The sequence below is a fragment of the Erpetoichthys calabaricus genome, chromosome 2 (genome assembly GCF_900747795.2).
Source record: "Erpetoichthys calabaricus chromosome 2, fErpCal1.3, whole genome shotgun sequence".
Taxonomy (NCBI): domain Eukaryota; kingdom Metazoa; phylum Chordata; class Cladistia; order Polypteriformes; family Polypteridae; genus Erpetoichthys; species Erpetoichthys calabaricus.
The window spans coordinates 253765559-253789322 of record NC_041395.2 but is presented as its reverse complement, the minus strand read 5'-3'; the positions used below and the strand labels follow the sequence as shown (position 1 = coordinate 253789322).

At 35.5% G+C, this 23764-nt stretch overlaps 1 protein-coding gene across 2 annotated transcripts in view; it reads right to left on the bottom strand.

Annotated features, from left to right (window-relative positions):
* Window positions 1-23764, bottom strand: part of tmem26b (transmembrane protein 26b) — a 59715-nt gene that overhangs the window by 14718 nt on the left and 21233 nt on the right. For both annotated transcript variants that reach the window (XM_028795385.2, XM_051922839.1), the window contains exons 2-4: window positions 21700-21805; window positions 1232-1306; window positions 532-743 (exon numbers count right to left, since the gene is read on the bottom strand). In XM_028795385.2, coding sequence (XP_028651218.1) covers window positions 532-743; window positions 1232-1306; window positions 21700-21805 — 393 coding nt within the window. The remainder of the gene's footprint in view (window positions 1-531; window positions 744-1231; window positions 1307-21699; window positions 21806-23764) is intronic.

Sequence of the window (23764 nt, the reverse complement as noted above, 5' to 3'; positions counted from 1 at the left end):
AAAATAAAATTCAAATTCATAGTACCTTTCCCTTAATAACTACCTAATTTGAAGGTTCTTTTTTAAAATATCCAAAGCTTGGACACTGAAGTTAATGTGCCACCCTCTTAAACTGTGGCAACAGCATGCGTAATAATGTTAGCCATCAATGCTGTTACTAGCAACAACTTAGCCATCTCCAAGTTAAACATCCTACAAAATGGTAATAATAACTACACCAATAATTCAAAATAGTACACAAGTAATTTGGAACCTGTAACATGCCAGTATATGCTATGTATGACTACCATTTATCTAAAAATAGGTAACCCTTAGTATTATTTTGTTACTTTGAAAATTATATAATTTTGGTTGTTAAGTGCCTTGCGATGGTTTAATAAATGTGAATTTATTGATTAAGCTAATATATATATATATATATATTTATACTGTATATATATGCATGTGTGTATATATAAACCTATATGTTTGTTTTTAATTTATGATTAATATTTGAATACTTAAATCAAATAACTTCAAAAATCACCTTACCTGACATTTGGTTCAGATAATGTCTCAGTTGTAAATTCTAGGATATCTGCTGCAATGGAGACAAAGATGAGTAACAGCTGAGAAAACTCATCTCTTGTAATTCCATAACCCATTGGGAGAACCCATTTTCCAACAATCAGCAGGATTAGGAGTGTTTGATGTAGTCCCAAGATCCAAGCATCATTACACGCAGATGACAACAGTTCAAAAATCTAAACAATATGAGGAAGACTTGATGAGCTTTATTTGTATTGTTATTCATATAAAATGATCTATAAGATTTCATAGGAAAATAGAAATATTTTCCTGGTAGACTGTATTTTTGCTAGATTATTATTAGTGCCATTTTACTTCATTTAAAATAATTCTCACAATGAAAATATATCATTAAACTACAACCCTCATAGTTTGCTTTACGCGAGTTCAACTCTAAGCAACAAATGTAGTATTCTGACAAAATAACTTTATCCTACACACATATATCACCTAAAGTACAGGTCCATCAGTTTGAAATGTGTGTACAACTTTCAATCACTCACTGAATTATTCATGCATTTTAAAATTTGTAATTTAGTACATTCACTCACAAAAACTAATATGAATCTACTGGTATTTATTTTGATAACAATGCATCATTTTAACTTATATAAGGATAAAATACATTTAACTACAGCAATAAAAAAAATGTAAAAATAAATACCTCTGTTAGGTTTTGATTAAAAGATAGATGATAAGAATTAGCACCAGCCAGTTCATTATTAAGCTCTATGCATTTCTAAGAGAAAAAACAAAAAGTGTTAAGAAAACAATTAAACTAAGTGATTAACTGCTTGATTTATTTACTTTATGGTTGTTTAATGCATTAATAGTTCCACTAAATTTCAAAATGACAGAATTGTTTTCTGGGTGTTAGGAATCTGCACCCTTTATTCTGGTTACGTAATTTTTATTATTTTGTGCTAAATGAGTTGGACACATATGAAGAGCGTGGTAAAGAAATTTATATCCATGTAAAGGTATGCATAGCTACAATAATAATTAAGATGGTGTCATTTTTACAAATTTTACAAAGTCACACATTTTTAACCTCCAGAAATACTTTGAATTTTATGTCATTTATGCCATAACAGGCTGGGGTTCATGTTCGTGGACCCTCTGCTTTATGTTGACAGTAAGAAATAATAGGATCCCAGAACTAAAGCGTCGACAGTGCAGGAAGCACGGGACATTTTTGCGTGCCAAACTGTAATCATCAATCGGGATGTACTGATGAAAATCTTGTCAGGTATATGCAGTCAATTATTATCAAAACATAGATGTCAGCTCATTAAGTAAATAAATATTTGCCCCAAAGTCAGTTTATATGTCCAAGACAAGAATCCAAAATACCCTGTCATTAGAATGTTACTTAGGACATGGCACAAAAGGAAAAATAATTATGATGATGAGTTTATGTGTGTGGCTACAAGAATAACATTTTATTTGGCATAGTTAAAAATGTTATATCTATAAAAAATTAAAATAATGTGCTGGTAGCATAGTGCTGTTGTTATTTCCATAAGGGTATTTCTCAATAGCATAAATGTTTTTAATGAATAAGGCTCTGAGGTGTTGCTCATGCAGCAGCAAATAAAATAAAAGCATGTTGCAAATATTTAGCAATCAATCTGACTTTTATGTCATGCATTTACAGTGATCAGTTAATAAGAGGTTCATTGTTTCACTAATCACAGCAATGTATTTGTAGATCCTGTGCATTCCAGGACATGTCTCTTCATGTAACAGGTAATATTTACTCTTAATTCCTTTATAAAGCACTATAATTACATTAAATAACTGATGTTTTTGGAAATTCTGGTAAATGAGGTAACGTCTTCCCCTTCCTAAATGTAAAAATTTTCATCTTAAATATTTTAATTTCATGGTACCGTAAAACATTAGTTAACTTTTTAATCCTTATGACTTCAGTTCACATTTGCTCATCTTATCCAGCTGAGGGTAACATTCACAACCTGCCAACATACAAAGACCAGGCCAACTTATCAATAGCAAGTTCTTTCAGCTCCCTGGAGAAAATCCCAGGTTCCTCACAGCCAGCTGAAAATTATATTCCCTCAAGTGTGTCAAGAGTCTACCTATGTCTTCTCCAGGGGAATGTTCATGGTACATCTTCTAAGGAAGGCAACTGGTGGCTTCCTCACTCCATGCCTAAACCAAATCAGATGGCTCATCTGTAGTTGTAGAGGCAGCAAATCTACTTAAATATCCTCTATTGCCAAGTTCCTTACCCTTTTAAGGTGAGGAGTGCAGCAACTCTTTCTTATTTCTACCACTTGTATTCTTAATCTAATTCTTTCAGTCACAACACAGAGGATGATTCACTAATAAAGTTAAAACTTTTTTTTCTGATAATCTATCTATAGCTCTATTATGATGGCCTAGGACAACTTCAGTAAAACTGATGCCACAGCACTGACTGCTTTGCTGGTCAATCTCAAAATCAACTCTACCCCCACTTGTCAACGAGACCCAGATGCACTTGAACTCTTCTACCTTGGGCAATTGCTTACCCCATACATGCAGAGAAGAAGGCGTTCCATTCTGAGAAATGACCTTAGATTTGAAGTTGCTAACTCTCATCTCAACCACATCAAACTCAGATAGAAACTGTTCTATTGTATAATGGAAAATACTGTACAGTCTAAAGAAACAAGGAAGACAATATCATCCGCAAATGACAGAAATTCCCACACTGGACACCCTCTGTATCTCAGCAAAACACTGATATCCTGAATTTTAAAATCATGAACAGTTGAACATAAATATGCAAATCTAGTAGAATGCAATACCTATATTGAACAGGAAAAAAATATGTAAACCCAACTGTTGCTGTGTAAATTCAAGGGCCAAATTCCACATAACAGTGTTTCCAGAACTTCATATATTTGTAGCACAGTCCACAGTCAAAAGTAGTGGACAGTCATAAGGTTTTTTCAAGCCCACAAAATACATGTAAATATGATTAGGAAACTCCCATGACTCCTCAGATATCTGTGTGAGGACAAAGAGTTTGTCTACTATTCTGCAGCCAGTTCTGATGAAATGACTACAATGTTCATTAATGTCCTATAGCCAAATGTACTCTGGATCAAATTATAACTGTGATCAATTATGATGCTCATTGTGGACAGACCATAATTCGTCTAGAAAACTAAAAACAGTTCATGGCTTAAATTGAGATCAGGAAGACACTCCTCCAGGTCACATCTCTCCATTTATCTCCCCTATTTTTAATGTGAATGTTGATGAAATCCAGTAGAAGTACAGAGTGAGAAGTCCAGCCTCACTGGGTTACATGTTTTGGGCCTGCACCAAATTAACATCATTTTGGATCAAGATTTTTAAATGCCTTTCAGACAGCCTTGGTGTCACAATCCCTCCTATTCCACTAACAGCTGTGTTTGGTGTACTTCCAGATGGGCTTAAAGTGGAGAAGGACAAACATACTGTAATTGCCTTTACTACACTATTGGCAAGTAGACATATCTTGCTCAACTGGAAGAATCCTAACTTTCCCCTTTTAATTCAATAGGTAACTGATGTTATATATTATTTGAAATTGGAAAAAATAAAATTCTCAGAAGTACAGAGTGAGTAGATGTTACCTATTTGAGTCCCAAATCCAATGTCTCTAAACTGACCTAACACACTAAATACCTGTTTGAGAGCATACATGTGAATAACACTAAAAGTTTCCTATCTGCAATTTGAGGTTTAATTGAGGCAGCACACTTGCTCAATGGAACAGGCATATGCTGGATGGTACCTGGCCAGGGGTTTCTGAATAGCATTACATGAACCTGGGGTTTCTCCCACAGAGCAATGCCACAGTATGAGAGGAACAACAAAGGTTTCCATATTTAACAAGTAATACATACTGATCATGGTGTCAGAGAGTGGTGATGTGTTGTGTGATGGTTCCATATGTGACAATAATACTGCACTTGAACTTAGTTGATAAAACTAGTTCTGGGGCCATCATTTTTCCAAACATTTATAACTAAACCTATATTTTGAGCAGCCTGAACAAGTTCCCTGCTGCAATGGCCAGTTTCCATTGTGATGGTGTAGAATGCCTGAATAGTATGCCTGAATCTGTCTGATTTTTGCCTATCAACTAACTGGCATTCACCCAAAATCCCACTCCTGCTGGCGGTGAACCTTCATGGAAGCTCCACTGTCAATAGCTACATGGGTTGCCTGATCACTAAGCACTCCTTAGAAAACCCTTGCTTGGTTCCATGTTTAGATCTTGAATATTCCTGTTGCAGATAAGATTCACTATGATGTAACTGGAACTGTTTTGTTTATGAATTGTCACTTGTGTGACCCTCCCAGATGTCAATTTGACCTGGATAACCTTATCAAAACCACAAAACTCCCGTTTACATAGCCCTTATGATCGTTGGGACACACCTCACCATGCCAAAGTCACAATCCTAGCAGCTGGTTTTAACACATACTGTATGCATAATTACTTAAAATATATTTTATATTAATTATTTTCTGACCTTCCAGTACAGTTGTAGACTCAAGTGTAACAGGTATAATACAAGAGTTAAAGATGGACATATAATCAATTGCAGTGACACATACACTCACTTTTGAACAGACACAGCAAATTTAATTTAAATCTGATAGAAAAATAAAGAAAATGTAGGTGCTAAATAATGGAAATGTGCTTACCTACTGATATTTCTCAAAATAACAATAGTCCAAGTTTGACTTTTGGGGTACAGTTGTTGGTTATTTAGAACCCATGGGTCAAATTTATCAAACGTTCAGCGTTATTTGGGTACATTCCCTCCTTAATTACCAGCTACCAATAACACATCTTCATTTCACCAAATATGCTTACAATTAAAAATTTATTATAACCATGTGTGTCAAGTCAACGAATCCAAAAAGCTACTTAAGTGCAAATAGGCACTTCCAGTTTCCAATACCCACAAATGCCATATAAGGACCATTTTACACAGTTCCATCTGTTAGCAAGCAAACTAGAAAATCTCAGGAAAAAAATTACAAAAGAGAAGTGGAAGATTTAATTTTTTTTTAAAACTGCGTACCTTTTCCCCCCAATACATTCAAAACAGTAACTAATAAAAAGAGAGCATGCTTATCAATTATCAATTATAAATAATTATCAATTATAAATAACTCCACTGATGATTTGGCTTTGCACACGTACACCCACTGACAATGGGATATTTTAGAGCTGATAGCATGGATTTGGACTAGGAGAGGAATTGGAGAACCTGGAAAAGACCCCACACAAATATAAGAATTGAGCTATGGATCTAGGACCAGAGCTACCTGTGTTCACCTCTTTGCCACCCTAAACAATAAATGGCTTTTTAAGAATCAACTCATGTTACTATGAATGGAATCATGTATGTCAGACAGTGTGCTGTACTGGTTAAGGCTTTGGACTTCAAACAGTGACGTTGTGATTTAAATCCTGCTACTGACACTGTGACCCTGAGCAAGTCACTTTCCTTGCTTGTGATCCAATTATGAAAATGACAAAATAAATACAACCAGTTGTATCTCTCAGATAAAGTAAGTTGCCTTGGATAAAGGTGTCATCCTCCTAATAATTTTTCCTTTCATAATATATTTGTATTGAAGTTTCAGTCTTTAAGAGATATTTTGTATGAGTGTTGGAAGTAGGAAATTGGGACTGGGATTATCTGAGGATATTATAATAAAATTACTACTAATCACAATAATGATAATGACATAAATAGAATCATAAATAGGCTGCTCATTTACTACTTCTTTTACCTAGAGGCACATTAAAGTAAGCATGTATACAAACTATTGTACCAGATGAGTTATATTCATGTAAGCATGTATATTGTTATAGTCTTATGTTCTCTAGAATATTTTAGCTATCTGAAAATACAAAGATGCCAACAAAGAATGAACTACTTAAGTAATAGTAATACGCAAACAATCTGCAGCTTCTGCTTAAAACGAGGACCCATTCATCAGACCTTTATCTCTGCATGAGGTTTTCGAAGTGGACATTTATTTAAGCTGTTATATCGTTCTGTTTTAGATAAATTGCATGCAAGAAAAGAACTGTATTTTTTCTTTGTAACAAACTGAATACCCAAGTGTTTTGCCCTTTAATATCTCCACAGCTTGGCAGGACATGACAGATGCTTAGTTCCTATAAAGTGGTATTAAATATAGTTTTTAAGGAAGTCATAGGTTAAATGATAGAATGTAATTCTTTGCTGCAAAGCCATCTGCATACACTATATAAAAAGTAATAGTAATAAAACAAAACTGGAACACTAAAGGCTAACCACATGCACTTCAGAAGAGGTCATTCACCTGAAGCTAAGTATGTTTGGGCCCGGCCAGTTCTTAGATGGGAGACCATCTAGGAAAAGCCTGGGTTGCTGCTGGAAGAAGTGTTGATGAGGCCAGCATGGGGCACTTACTCTATAGCCTGAATATGGATCCCAATGCCCCAGTGCAGTGATGTGGACACTGTGCTCCAAAAATGGTGCTACCCTTCAGATGAGACATAGAAGTCTTAACTCTCTGTGGTCATCAAAGATCCCTGGGCATCCTTCATAAAGACCAAAGTATATCCTGTTGTCCAGGCTAAATTGACCTCCATGGCCTAGTCCTTCTGGGCCCCTAATCATGCCCTGTGTCTAATTGGCTATCTCTCACCACTTCACCATTTAATAGCTAATGTGTGATGAGCATACTGGCAAAAGAATGTTTGCTGTCACATTATCCAGGTGGATGTTACACATTAGTGGTGATTGAAGTGGCTCCCCACTCACTATGTACAGCACTTAGTGAGAAAAGTGTTATATAAATGCAAAGAATTACTATTAATAATCTTCATAAAAGGTACTGAAGATAATGTAAGTAAACAGATTATTATTGTGTGTATATTTATGAGGTAGCAAAGATTATCAAAGATATACATAGATAGATAGATAGATAGATAGATAGATAGATAGATAGATAGATAGATAGATAGATAGATAGATAGATAGATAGATAGATAGATAGATAGATAGATAGATAGATAGATAGATAGATACTTTATTAATCCCAATGGGAAATTCACATAAGCGGCAGATTCTAAATAATTTGCCTTTTCTAATAAGCTGGAACCCAAAAACATTTGGCATGGTCATTAAAATGGATATTTTTTAATATTGTTGCTCCAAAATGTAATAGCTGTAAGCATAGACTTGACTGATGTAAGCACCTGCACAGTTGGGGAGGGTTTGCCAGAACAAAAATGTGAATAATTCATTTTTGAGATGAGCGGGTTTTGTCTGAAATATAGTTCACATTTACACCTTCTGTTGTTTCTATTTTTATTTCTTTTCTGAATCCAACAGAAAACAGCTAAATTTGGAAAATGTCACTCTTGTACTGTACAACACGGGTCATAGGAGGTAATTGCAAGTAATTACTGTATAATAAACAGTCACAGGACAACCTGGAATAGAATATGACAGGAAGACACCAAACTCTACGGGGGCCCAGTCATTACTATTGTCCCCCTCAGACTTCCAAGAGTCAAAGTGTGATCACAGTCTGTGTTGCTTACTCATTTTGTGTCTGTGTAGCCACTTCAGTTTTTTCCACATACGAAAGACAATGTTAGGATAACTTGTGAATTTAAATTGCTGTGAGGGAGTGTGAGCAACCCATCTGGTGATGGTTCCTATTTATTGCCTGATGCCTGCCAGAACAGCTTCTGACTTTCCATAATAGAAAAAGAAATTTGATTAAATGTTGGACATAGTTGTTTTACTTCAACCTTAAGTATGCAAAACTTCTCATTGCACTGTTAAGTGTATCGATATAATTAACATTTGCCTTACATCTTTTTCTTCCTGATCCTACAGTATGCCTTCACACAAGTAGTGGGTCATCTGTGGTTTCCTAAAGTAGTTCCCCACTTCCCCCCTTTTGTTCAATGCAAACATAAAAATATAAAACTTCTGTTACAGTCTGTGTTACAGAATAGAGTAAACTACAGCAGTGTTTTTCAAGTTCAGTTCTGGGAGTCATTTTAACTCTAACCCGATCATCTATATGGCTGGTCATTTTGTTCTTTTCTTATATTGCATTCACAACAATGCAGTATTGTGAGATTTCATTGTATGATATATACCATTTTTTGCATTTTTGCTGTAACTTTAACGATTATCTCTCTTTTGCCATTTTCTTTTTAATTCACCTTTTTCCTTTTGAGATTGTATCCTAGTAATGACGACAATGAACAGAGCAGATACCAGGGCAAAGAGTACTGAAGGCTGAAAGGCTACAGCTACTTCAGTGTCAAACCGACTAGCAAAGCCATTAATAAATAAGTGATGAAAAACCAGAATACTTTACAAAGCGGGGATGCAAATCATTTTAAACATTAAAATTTTAAAAAAAGTCAATTATGTCCATGTAATATGCATAAATGATTGCTACATTGCAATCAAAATATAAGAAATCCAGTTTTATAATTTGAATTGACACCAAAACACAGAAACTGGGAAAAACAGTTTGGCTAATTAACATACAAGTCCAATTAAAAATTAAGTTGGTTGGGATGAAAATCTGCAGCTACAGTGCATGTTTACAGGACTGAACTTGAGAACCACTGCGCTATAACACTCACTGTTTTTTTAACATTGTGAATTTTGCAGTTATTTTTATTATCGTAGAATGGTTTCCTGTGGCCTGTGATAGAGAGGTAGATTAAATGCCAAGTGCACACAAAAATTTTAGGAAGGTCCGAGTTGCCATAAACTGTGATTTTAATTTTATTTAGACTGTTACAAATTTGTTCCCATAAAGAAGCAGAAGAACCAGAAGAATATGTTGTTTATGATTATAAATAAATTGGGACAAGGTCACTATGTACATTTCTTTTACACTAGATGAGTTCTGACTTTTTGCATCCTAATTCATTTTTATATTAGATGAGATTTCTACTTAGAGTCTGCTCTTTTCGATTTACATGATTCCATTAGGTCAGATTATCTCGGGGCATAACGTGAGCTACCACAGCTATGCTGATGGCACACAACTATATTTATCAATAGTGCCTGATGACCCTGACTCTGTTGATTCACTGACACAATGTCTTACTTGTGTTTCTGAATGGATGAGTAGTAATTTTCTTAAACTAAATAAAGAGAAAACTGAAATTTTAGTGTTTGGCAATGGATATAATGAGATTATTAGAAATAAACTTGATGCATTAGGATTAAAAAGTCAAGACGGAGGTAAAGAATTTAGGGTTAACTGTTGACTGTGACCTGAATTTTAAATCACATATTAATCAGATCACTAGGACAGCATTTTTTCACTTAAGAAATATAACAAAAGTTAGACCTCTTATATCATTGAAAGATGCTGAGAAATTAGTTCATGCTTTTGTTTTCAGTTGACTAGATTACTGTAACGCACTCCTCTCAGAACTACCCAAAAAAGACATAAATTGAATGCAACTAGAGCAGAATGCAGCTGCTAGAATCTTAACCAGGAAAAGAAAATCCGAGCACATCTCTCCAGTTTTGATGTCACTACATTGGTTACCTGAGTCATTCAGAATTGACTTTAAAATACTGCTTATGGTTTGTAAAGCCTTAAATAATCTCTCTCCATCTTATATTTCGGAAAGTCTGACACCCTATATTCCAAATCGTAACCTTAGATCTTCAAATGAGTGTCTGCTTAGAATTCCAAGTGATAAACTTAAAAGAAGTGGTAAGGTCTGGAATAGCTTGCCAATAGGAATTCGTCAAGCTAATACAGTGGAGCACTTTAAAACACTGCTGAAAACACATTACTTTAACATGGCTTTCTCATAACTTCATTTTAGTTTAATACTGATACTCTGTATATGCAATAAATTATCATTATTATTCATGGTGGCTCCAAAATCCATACTAACCCCTGCTCTCTCTTCTGTTCTTTTTCCGGTTTTCTGTGGTGGCGATCTGTGCCACCACCTCCTAATCAAAGCACCGTGATGTCCCTCCATTGATGGATTAAAGGCCAGAAGTCCACGTGACCGTCATCATCAAGTCCTTCTATGAGAACTCTGAATACAATGAGGACTGATTGATGTAATTTATGTTAGGTAGAATGCCTAGAGGGGGCTGGGTGGTCTCGTGGCCTGGAACCCCTGCAGATTTTATTTTTTCTCCAGCCGTCTGGAGCTTTTTTGTTTTTTCTGTCCTCCCTGGCCATCAGACCTTACTTTTATTCTACGTTATTTTAATTCTTATTTTGTCTTTTTTTTCTCTTTCTTCATCATGTAAAGCACTTCAAGCTACATTATTTGTATGAAAATGTGCTATATAAGTAAATGTTGTTGTTGTTGTAGTGTCTCCTACCCGAGGTGATGGAAGTTTCATGGGGGAAGATCTGCGATCAAAGTCCTATTTGGCTTTTCTTTTCTGAAATACGTCCAAAGGACCCCTGACCTGTTTGAAGCCGATTTCAGTATAATTAAGTGTTTCATAGTATATACATGTTTTGCTTGTAACATAAACAGATATTACCTAGATTAACACACAATAATCTGTGAAAATGTTTTTATACAATAGCAGGCATCAGTGCATATGAATCAATTGTTAAAATGAATGAAGAAGAGGCCCCTTTTTTCTTACCTACTCTTACATTAGCATAAGCTTCCTGCTGACCAAATTTCTATTGCAACAGACATATGTAAATGTTTGGAACATTTCCATTTGAATATATTAATTAACATATTGAACAAACTTGTTATTAAAATTTGCATTTGCAATGTATAAATTACCTAAGAAAAAAAATTGTTTTGAATTACTATGCCAGAGAATAATGTATTTATTATATGCACCTTATTCCACACAATTGTCATAACAAAGTACAGTAACTGCAGTGTCTGAAGCATTTACAAAATGAATGATTGATATATTTTGTTGTTTGTTTTTTTAATTTTTGGAATTTTGTAGCATCTTAATGGACTGGAGAAATTTGCAAAACTCTGTTAGGTTTGAACAAATTAATATCTAATAATAAAAAACTTTTTGAACATTATGATGCACGTTAGTGAGAAAGATGTGTCAGACGTCTAGTAGGAATGTTCTAATCTATTCATTTTCTAACAATGTTATCCAGATTAGGACTGTGGTGAGCCAGTGTCTACAACAAACTTCACATTCACTCACATTGAGCAAATTAATTAACACGTCTTTGAGATGTACATGGAACACTGGAGTAGCTAAAGAAAACCTAACACAAAGAACAGGCACACTTCACACAGGCAGTGCCCAGGCCAGTACTCTGGACTTTTAGGCAGGATTGTTAACTACTGAACAAATGAAACAATTGTCACAACAAAGGAACTGCATCACCTATGAAATTAATAGAAGTATCTGAAACATTATTAAATACTTAAACAAAAATTAGCCAATTTCAGGCCACATAGTAATCTTTATAAGATATAAGAAAATGTAGTAAACCCATTTTTTCATTTATAAGGATTTGATTAACAATGAAATAATTTTTTTACGTACTAGAAGAAATAATGTAATCCTACTTTTATTTTTCAAATATTAACACTAACCATTTACATTAATGTACTTGCAGCATTTTTTTACATGTTAGCATGAAGCACTTAGTAAAAGGTTATGAATCTCCTGGATCGTGGACTGCCAGACCAACAGACAGCAGTTTGTGAGGCTGAGGGACTGGGTGTCGGAAATGGTGGTGTGTAATACTGGACCACCTCAGGGAACTGTCCTGTCTCTCTTCTTGTTAATCTTCCAGCACAATACAGTGCTTGCCATCTACAGAACATTTCAGATGACTTGTCCATCATGGGCTGTATTAATAATGGAGAAGAGTCAGAGTACAGGAAAATTGTGGAGGACTTTGTCTTGTGAGACAACAACCTACAACTCAACAGCAAGACAAAAGATCTGGTGGTGCCACGAAGCTTCTGAGACCACTCACCATTCAAGAGGAGGATGTGGAAGTGATGCAAAGCTACAAGTTGGGGGGGGGGGGGGTAATCATATGAACAACAAACTGGACTGGTCAGTAGAGCTGCACAAGAAAGGCCAGAGCACACTGTACTTGCTAAAGAGACACTGGTCTTTTGATGTATGCAGCAAGTTACTGGAAATGTTCTATATATGTCCATAATAGCCACTGTTATGTACTACGCTGCAGTCTCCTGGGCAGCAACTTGAGCTCAAAAGAACCACAACTAACTTATCAGGAAAGCCGACTCCATCACAGGGCGAATCTGGATACAGTTGAAGCTGTTGTAGAAAACAGGATGGTGGCAAAGTTGAATGCCATTATGAACAATTCCCCTCCATCCCCTCCAGGAAGCACTCTCTTGGAGCTCTTTTAGCCACATGGTTATTCCACCATGGTGTGCTAAGAAGCACCTCTGGGGGTCTTCTATATATATATACAGTATATATATATATATATTTGTAAAGTTTATTTTTACATATTTATTTACTTATTGAATGATTGGCTGTATTATCTATCCTGTTAGTCTGTATCTTTGTTTTTTATATTTCTGCTGCTATATGCATTTGAATTTTAGTTTAATTAATCTAATCTAATCTAATTTAAATATAATCTAATCCAATCTAAAAGATGAAATGGTATTGGGGATTCTACTGAAATTCTATCCATCCATCCATCCATCCATTATCCAACCCGCTATATCCTAACTACAGGGTCATGGGGGTCTGCTGGAGCCAATCCCAGCCAACACAGGGCACAAGGCAGGAAACAAACCCCGGGCAGGGTGCAAACCCACCGCAGGGCCTGAAATTCTATAATATATAAAATATATATTCTTATAATCTTTCTTTAACGTTGTTGTATGTCATTTATTAATATCAGACACATGCCAGATAAGGATTTTCATCCCACATTTAATAAAATGTTGAGTAGTGGAGTGGTTAGAGCCCTACATTTGAATTCAAGGCCTGTCACATATCTATGTGATGTCAGCATGTTCTTCCTGCATCTTTGTGGCATTTTCTCTTCCATCTCAAAAAAGTGCATGATGGGTTAAATGGCAAGTCTGAATGTGAATGAATGTGAGTGGCTGAGTGTGCCATGTCCAGAGCTGGTTTCCACCATGATGCCCAATACTCTCATTTAGATAGGAAGTTTAGAAAACAGATATTCATTTAATAAAAATTAAATTCTGTATATTTTTTTCTGTTTATTAATGTATTAGGACCATACAATAAAATAGTTTTAGGTAAATAATCCAATTTCTTTTTTCTTTTGCTAAAGTATGCCCTCTTTCTCCTTAAATTTTAAAATATGTCAGAAATGCATTGGTTACCGAAGATGAGCCAAACAGAAACATTTAGAATGGCCTTTGAAAATTGGATCAATGTTACCCAAAAATAAATCATAAGAGCCAATCAAAAGAGTTAGACATCCTCTTTCCTCTTATAGAATTTTTTACCCACATTTGTCTTTATCATGAACAATAACACCAGTTTTTTTGCACACAAAAATCTTTTTTTACAAATAGATCACAACCTTAAATTTGCACTTGATTCAATTATTTAGAGCATTTTGTCATTTCTTAATTTCAGCATGATTCATATGCTATCAACAAATTCCAAATTAGCTTGTTAATCTGCAAACACAAGTTCAACTTCTGTGAAAGTGGTTTTGCATGTTCATTCATGTCAGTTTTTCCCTAAGGACAAGAATGAATTTGTGTACACGCAGCCAGCATCAGCTTCTAGAAACCAAACAATTCCCCTCTTGCTTCTCCTAAAAAGCTTCACAATAGAGAGAAAGTTTAAAATAATAAATTACACAAACTAAAGCAAATAATTATTTGGTAATGTACATCTTTTAATTTCACAAGTGACTTTGGAACCTGCTTCTTGCCGGATTACATATACTCATTTTACAGAGATTGAAATATGGCGATACAATGCATGTGCCACTCCTGCTTATATGGCATAGCAAATATAGCACTACAACTGACAGTGGCGATTCAGTCCAGTCAGTTTCTGGGAGACCTGAAATATGCCTTCAAGATCTGATCTTTCATCAGTACCTTTGCTACTCAACTCCTTCTTAAGACACTTCTGTTTAGGCGAGAATACTGACTGAATCTTACATTGGCTGAGCTTCTAGTAACTGCCACCCTGCGTCCACAGCTCATTCAGAACTGTCTGCTGAGCATATTCTGTCCCTTAATAAACATGCAATCTTCCACTGTCCATTGATTTCCAATTGTTAATAGGATCTGGGTCAACACAGTTTGTTTTGACCTACTGTAAGTTGTGGTGCTTTTCTCTACTTCTAGTCTTTGGTCTGCCTAGGAGTTCAGAATGAGAACTGTTTTTTCAGCTCTTGCTGTCAAACTGTTAAGTGAGCATTTTGTCTCCATCCATAATAATAATGAATCCAGACCACTGGTAATGCACTTGTATGGGCTTTGGCACTTTGTCAAAGCTCATCTCATCAGTAAAACACTAAGTACTGTAATTGTTTAAACTATCTACCCCCACAAACCTGCACAAGGACTGCCCCTTTCATTCATCAACTTGGTCCAGTAGTTTAGATTAAGAAGTTCAACAAAAGAGAGAAAACCTTACAATCACAGAGTTCTTTGACTAACTACTTTGCTTATGCCCTACCCTAAATTTGTTTTAAATTGATGGCAAACTTTGAGGTTTCTTTCTAAACACTCATTTATAGTGTGTGGCGGGTGACTGGGTCCCATGCCCGGCCGGGACGCCCCTTCTACTTATGTTCCGGGGGAGCAGCCATGGGCTCCTCAGTACCTCCCCCGGGACGCTTGGTGGCAGCATCCCTGGCTGATGATGATGCCTCAGTTTCCCACAGGGTTCCATGGGAGATGGAGTTCTCAACAACCCTGTGGGGATCTGGGGGGGACCACCAGGGGGTGCTGCATGGATCCTGGAGCCAACCTGGACAACTCTACAGCCCTGCCCGGAAGTGCAATTAGGAACAGGTGATCAAGCACCTGCAGCACTTCCGGGTGGGCTATAAAAAGGACCGGCAACCACCACTCAGGGCTAGATTCGGGAGGAAGAGGACGAGGTTGCCTGGGAGGAGTGGTGGTGCCAGAAGAAAGGTTGTTACTTGTGTTGTTACTATACTTGGGACTGTGTTGTGGCTGGAGGGTTCACGGGGAAGACATGCCCTCCAGCTGAAGAAAAATAAAGTCTTTTTGTACTTTTACATGTGCCTCTGTGTAAGTCTGTGCCGGGTCGGGTGCTATACAGCATCCAATTCACAAGTGTTTGCTTAAATGTTTTCTAAATCACATTAATTCAATATGTCCTTGTTCTTTCACTTTGTTTATCATCCTGCTAAGATGATCTATTCAATATCTGTGCTTAACAGCCCCCCATGTTACCTTGCCTGTCTTTATTGTTATTGTACCCCATTTTCTAAGTTTACACCATAGCTATCCTAGATATATAGTATAGAATATCTAACTTCTTTTTGATGCTTGCTGTGTAAAATTTGTTTGACATTTGCCTGATGCTCACTTGATGTTAACCAGTGGATCTGTCATTATATTTTCTATAAGCGTGTTTATTCCTAATATTGTACTGTCCAATTATTAAATGTGGCTTTGCTGTGTAATCTTGTTAGCTCTGAAAAGCACCTGCTAATGGTTCATGTTGCATTAGTTCTGCATAAAAAGAGAATGAATGTTTGAATGGAAAATGAATAATTGTGGTCAAAGAAACAAAATCATTACTACCTCCCTGTTATAATATAACTTGGGCTACACTGTAGATTAAATATCCATTATAAGCAGTTATTAACAGCTTGCATGTGATAAAACAAAAGCCCTTTTAACATTATATAAAACAATGAAAAAGATAATAACATATTTCAAGGTTTTTATTATTTTTAACAATAATGTATTATTGTAAATACCATGGTTATAAATTGTTTATAGATTGTTAATGGATAGTTTATAATGAATACCTAAAAGTGTCTAATTAAAATTGTTAATTTAATCTTTGTCATTAAAATCACAATCTTTCATTCATTTTTTATAAATGCTGACAAAACCACTGTATATGTATACAGTATAGCAGTGTTATAGTATTATTTGCACAATTCCCATTGCACTGGCATTATTGTATACACCAGCTTGTGACTGCAGTATTTGTATACTATTTGATATTTGTATAGTGCGTACTTAAATCTATCTATCTATCTATCTATCTATCTATCTATCTATCTATCTATCTATCTATCTATCTATCTATCTATCTATCTATCTATCTATCTATCTATCTATCTATCTATCTATCTATCTATCTCTTGTGAAGTCAAAGGGGAACAGTTGCATTTTCTGTATTTTAATAGCAAAAAGTACTCTTTCATGTGGGATCTTCGAAAATATTGTGACATATATTTTTTATATATTATATTATATTTTTTACATAATACAGCCTTTTTGTAAAAATCACCAAAAATGAGCAGATTGGTGACATTATTAGTCTAGTACTATGCTGGTGGAAAAACTCCAATCCATGCTGTGCATAACCAGCCCATCTCTTTGATTTGTGGGATTTTGAGTTCTTTGAGCAGCACAATAATGGATCACTGATGACATTCGTCCTTTCTTTTTACAAAGATGGCTATGATTTTCTCAAAGCTCCCACATGAAAGAGTACTTTCTGCAATTAAAACACAGAAAAATGTCACTGTTCCCCATGAATGATGTGTCAAGAAAGAAAGAAAGAAAGAAAGAAAGAAAGAAAGAAAGAAAGAAAGAAAGAAAGAAAGAAAGAAAGAAAGAAAGAAAGAAAGAAAGAAAGCCTAATCTTAGACCAAAGAATCCCTGCAAATAATCCTTCTATGAAGGTTTATCCCTTCAAACTAGCATAAGGAATTTACATGCAGTATAATGACCTGCCACATAGAAAGGCCCAATGACTATTATTATCACCACATATGACATTAAATTGGTTCAAGAAGGAATGTTAGTCTTATCAACAAAATGATGATAATATATTTTTCAGATTTTGTTGTCTTCTTTATGACCGCAGTGGTAATGCAATCTGACGGGATGTGCTGTTCATATACAGTAAGCAGGCTTTAGAGGTTTTTTTTTCTAAGTGCTGAGGGATATTCTCATGCACGCTGCTTACAACCATTTCTCATAAATCCCACAACTGGTCACATAAATGCAATGGCTTAGAGTGGCTTACACTCTTTCCTGAAATTTGAACTGTATTTGACTTGTAAATTGTTTATTGGCCTTTGTGTAAGTTTAGATGTATACTCACATTATGAAGATCGCTGTATTCACTGGATCATCTAATCAAGTAAACAAATACAAACCAATAGATCAGTGGATATTCTGCTAGCAAGAACAACAGTTTTTAAATTAATGCAACTTTCTGTTAAAATTATTTTTTAATGTGTCTTGTTAAAATAAAAAGAAATGATGTTTCTGCACACGACCTGTAATTTGGTAACTGTCGATATCTGCATGTTCTATTCCAATGCCTTCCAAGTTCACTCCTGGGGACCCCTGTGGCTTCCAACCAGTTTCACAATCAGTGAGCCATTTTCCCTCTAATTGAACTCATTATTTACTTAAGTGTTCCTTTATTTTTTTTCTCTTATTCTGCATTCAGAAAAGATCAGTAGTGTGAGATTAACACATATAATAGATTTAGAAGTTTTTATATTTTTGCTACAGCACTCGCATTTTCTTATTATTCAGCTTTTCTGATGCCTTAATTATATTCTGATAAAGACAATTAACAACAAGCTGTGGAGACATTAGGGCAAATGACACCAAATATTGAAAGGTCACACAGCCCTCAAAGTGAGACCCACTACCGCAATAGCTTAAGTAGCCAGAACACTTGGAAAAGTTGAATGGAATTCATGGTGATGATGATATAAATCTTGAAATTGTAGATTAAAAAAGTTATCCCCATGTAACATACATAAATCTTTGCTACATTCCAATTAAAATTAAAAATTTAGCAAACACGTTTTATAGTACTGTATTTATATTAATACCACAACACTGAAACAGTTAAATAAAAGCTCAGTTAAAGATATTAGGTAAAGGATTAGCAGAATGGCCTATTCTTGAAGTTCAATTGAGGGTGTGGAGTGACATAGTACCTGATAAAGTGCAGGGGCTTCACCTGAGCAGCAGTTGAAAGTTAGGAATCCAATTAAAAACAGAAATTGGTCTAAACAAAAACTTGCAGCTACAGGGGTCTGCAAAGAGTGCACATGGAACCCTCTGATCTATGAAACTGACAAGTTTCTTGTTATCAAGGTCTGCTGCTCTGTATAAGGGGTTCACGTGTTTAGTCTTAGAAGGCCACAGTGGCTGCAGGTTTTTGTTCAACCCATAATTTTAATTAGAAGCCAATTACTGCTGTTGAAGCACATATTGCTCAAGCACCATTTTTGTGCTTCATTGTAGTTCCTGTACTTGCTATGTTTCTAAATCATTAATTGCTCCTTTTCTTTTTAAACAGATACATTGTTAAACAGAGGTTTGGTTGCTTATTTTCTTAACTAGCTGTTGAATAGCAGGACATGCAAATAACAAAGAAACTAGCAATTCATAGAATAACTTGGTCCATTCATACCAGTGTGTTTTAATCAAGCAGTATCTGTTTAAAGAAAATATTTAGAAATAAATGGAAATAAAAAAAAACAAAGGACTGAGATATACTAATCTGCTCTGGGCTACAAATCATTTGTATGATATTCTTGGAAAGGAAAAATCTGCAACATAGGAATGATTTGACGTGGCAGAATGAAAATACTAACAAACCATAAAATTCAATAAGTTTTATTACTGGCAAGGATTTATTTCTAATTAAGAAACTGACATGGAAAAAAACCTGCAACCACAATCTTTTAAAAATAAAGGTGCCAGCATGGTTCTTCAGAGTGATGCCATAGGGAAACCATTTGTTCTTCCCAAAAAAATGATCCACATGAATGAATGTTCCAGAAAGAACCTTTATATCTGTAACATTGTCCATAAATAATTATGAAGAGATGATAATAGATTTGTTAAATGAAAATAGGAGAATAACACAAGCTAAGTTCAGGATTTCTTGATCTGTTCATATCCGGCACCATACATTAAATATTACTGTTTATTCCTAGGCTGATGCCATTATCTAAGGAGATTTACAACTTTTAAAATACAATTGGTTACATTTCCTTTGTTTGTCCAATTGGAGCACAGCTAGGTGAAGTGACTTGCCCATGGTTACACAGTGTCAGTAGTGGGATTTGAACCGTCAATCTCTAAAGCCTTAACCACTATGCCTGCCTAACATGTTAGGAACTTTTTCAAAGTACAAAGAATTTCAATCTCACATGCAAAGAACCCGTCCCAAAATGAATTGGTTCATTTTGAAGCAATGGAACCATACAGCTCAGTAAAATACCATTAAAGAACTATTATTTATAATAGTGCACTATGACCAAACTTGAACACTCTTGCTCTGTATCTTTTACTTTGAGTGGAAATATAATGCTAACAGTTAAAGTTATTACACACAGATATACAGCTGTAACGAAGCTCTCATTTCAGGACACTGTATTATTCCCAGGATGTCAATTCTCTGTATAGAGTTTGGATTTTCTCCAGTTACTTCAGTGTCCTTCCATCTCCCAGACATGTTCATCTTATGTTAAATGGCAGCTCTAAGAATGCCTTCTGTAGATGTGTGTGAATTTATTGGTGAGGGTGACCTGCAATAGATAGACCCTCCTTTCAAGGTTTTTTTCCACTCTGTGCATGATGCTGTTGGTATAGGCTTTAAGTTGTTCTATAATGGAAAAATGCAATCATAAAAAATATAGTTTTGCAACTTTAACATAGCCAGTCACATTTACACAATATAAATGTATAATGAGTATGATAGTTGGTATTTTTTAATGCTTTTGTTTTATTTATGTGTTCAGCCTGGGGTTCAACAAAACATTAATTTCTATCACCCAACCTTATAGTAAAAACATTCTGAGGAATGCCTCTTAAGCTCAGTAATACAATCATTTGCTTTCTATGAATGAATAAGGAAAAATACCCAAAATGTGTCTCTCTGTTACTCATAATTAAGTCTGATTGAGGGTGAGGAAGGAAGGAGTGCCTGACAGAGTACAATGACTTCATCTGAGCCGCAAATACATAAATGGACTCTTGAGCTAAAGAAAGGTATGATAAGCTTGAAAGGATAGTCATTTGCCCCACATTTATGTTTAAAGTTTGAAGTAATAATAAAAGAAATTAATCTGTCACAGTATAGCGGTTACCAACATGGTGTATTCCTTGGGAAGGGGTTGTCAGATACTGACCTTATTGTGAACATTTTGAAAACGCCTGTAGTGAAAATTATCTTCCATCCTGGCATCTCTAAGGTTATGTTGTGTTAGGTTTTTGTCTGTTGTAAAACATTATACATTACACACAAACACTATACATTTTGTTTTTTTTTTTCCTTTCATGAGCCTTCATATCATTGGTGAGTCTAAGTTTATATTTACTGATAATTAATAATGCACAACATGAATGCTTATTTTACTAGTCAAATATTCAGTTGAGTACAAAGCAAAGGACGTGTTCCTTCTCTTTCCATGCTTATGAAGATGATTTGTTCTCAGGATTGCTCAGTAATATTTCCCTAAGTCATATATGGATATGTCATGTTCTTCTTTCTTTTGTTACATTTGCAAATTTCAATACTAATCTACTCAGCATTGTCTACTAGACTATCATCCTTTGTTCTGCCTTTCTGTTTTTTTTAAACACATGTTAAATTCATTGTTGCAATATGTCAGTATACTGACTAGGTCATTGAAAGCTTTCTTTATACTTTACAATATGCCATTTTTAGAATTCTACTAGGTAGTTTATTCTCTTTATTTCCAGGCTCGGAACCAAGCTTTTATGGCTTCCAGGCAATGGAGCATTTGTGTGATTCAGCTCTCATCAATCACTCTGTGTCTATCTGGCTCAGCATAGACAAAAACATATGAACATGATTAAAAAAAGAAGATATGTTTCAAAAAATTAAAACCTACATTTGAAACATTTTTGTCATTATTTTCCGCCTGATGGTGATGTACTTCTAAAATCCAAATGGATGGCATTACACAGATTAGATATAATAGGATTGCTGGAGAAAACCTGTTTGAAAACAAATAGAAAGATATGTTATTTTTTATTACCTGTCAATTTAAAATCATCTATGAAGTTCTCTTATTTTAATTTTATAATAAACCTTAAAAGATTTAATAGCAAATTAGTGATAAGTTTCATAGTAAGAGTAGGAAGCATGCAAAATTGTTTTGCTACAATGCAAATTAATTCTAGAACTGATTAAGTTTTCCTTCTATAATATTCTTTAATTGCAATTTCAGTAATCTTCATTTTTATGTATCTGAGTTGTTAAATTTTAATTATTCAGCTGAGATAGTAAAACAAAATAGACATTGTGAAAATGTTAGTTTAATTTTATGTAGCTCAAAGCAAAATCAGATATTCTGAATACTATATTGAGTACATTAATACAAATCAATTGTACTAAAATTCTTTGAGCACCCTTTAATATCTTTGGGGTGTTCTTTTGTAACAAATACATTAATGAATTAACAACCAACAGAATCAGAGGTAAAGCACCTACAATAAAAATGAACAACAAAAAAAACCCATTCAGCACAAAATGTATTTGCTGTTTCAAACATGATATAACAATAAATAAATGCAACCCAGCCACAGGGGATGCACAAACCAGTGTGTTTCTTTGTGCCGGTCTGAACACCAGTTAAATGGGGAGGGTTACATCAGGAAGGGCATCCGGTGGAAAGTTTTGCCAGATCAATATGCAGAAAAAAATACATTTCCATTCTGGATCAGTCAAGGCCTGGATTAACAACAGCCATCACCAGCACTATTAGCCAACAGGGTGCTGGGGGAAATTGGGCTACTGTTCCCCAAAAGAGAAGAAGAAGACGTGTCTGGAGGCAGGAAGAGAGGAAGAAGGTCAGGACAGTGGAAATGAGGGTAGGAACTTTGAATGTTGGCAGTATGACTGGTAAAGGAAGAGAGTTAGCTGATGTGATGGAAAGAAGGAAGGTTGATTAACTGTATTGTGTGTGCAAGAGACTAACTGCTGGGGGAGCAAGGCCATGTGTATCAGAAGCATGTTCAAACTGATGTACCATTTTGTGGATGGGAGGAGAAATGGAGTAGGAGTTATCCTGAAGAAACAGTATGTCAAGAATGTTTTGGAGGTTAAAAAAGTGTTGGACCGAGTATTGATTATGAAGCTGGAAACTGAAGGTGTGATGATGAATGTTATTAGTGCATATGCCCTGCAAGTTGGGTGTGCGAAGGATGAGAAATAATATTTCTAGAATGAGCTGGATGAAGTGGTGGAGAGTGGTACCCAAAGGGAGAGAGAGTGGTGATTGGAGTGGATTTCAATAGACATGTTGGTGGAGGAAACACAGGGGGATGAGGAGGTGATGGGTAGGTATGGTGTCAAGGAGAGAAATGCAGAAGGTCAGATGGTTGAGGATTTCGCGAAAAGGAAGGACATGGCTGTGGTCAACATGTATTTTAAGAAGAGGGAGGAACACAGGTGGATTATATCCAATGCAGAAGGGTCAGTCTGAAGGGGATTGTAGACTGCAAAGTAGTGGCAGGGGAAAGGAGCAAAAAGAGAATGAAAGTAAGGGCAGAGTCACAGATCAAATGGTGAAAAGTTGAAAAAGGAATACTGTAAGGTGGAGTTCAGGGAGGGGGTAAGGCAGGCACTGGCTGGCAATGAAGAGTTACCAGGGAGCTGGGCAACTACAGCAGAAGTGGTTAGGAAGACAGCTTGATAAGTTATTGGTGTGATATCTGTACAGAAGAAGGAGGACAAAGAAAATTGGTGGTGGGAAGTATAAGAGAGTATACAGAGGACGAGGTTGGCAAAGAAGAAGTGGGATAGTCAAAGAGATGAAGAAAGTAGACAGAAGTACAAGGAGATAAGGAGTAAGGTGAAGAGAGAGGTAGTGAAGGCTAAAGATAAGGCATATGATGAGTTACATGAGAGGTTGGACACTAAGGAGGGAGGGAGAAAATGACCTGTATCAATTG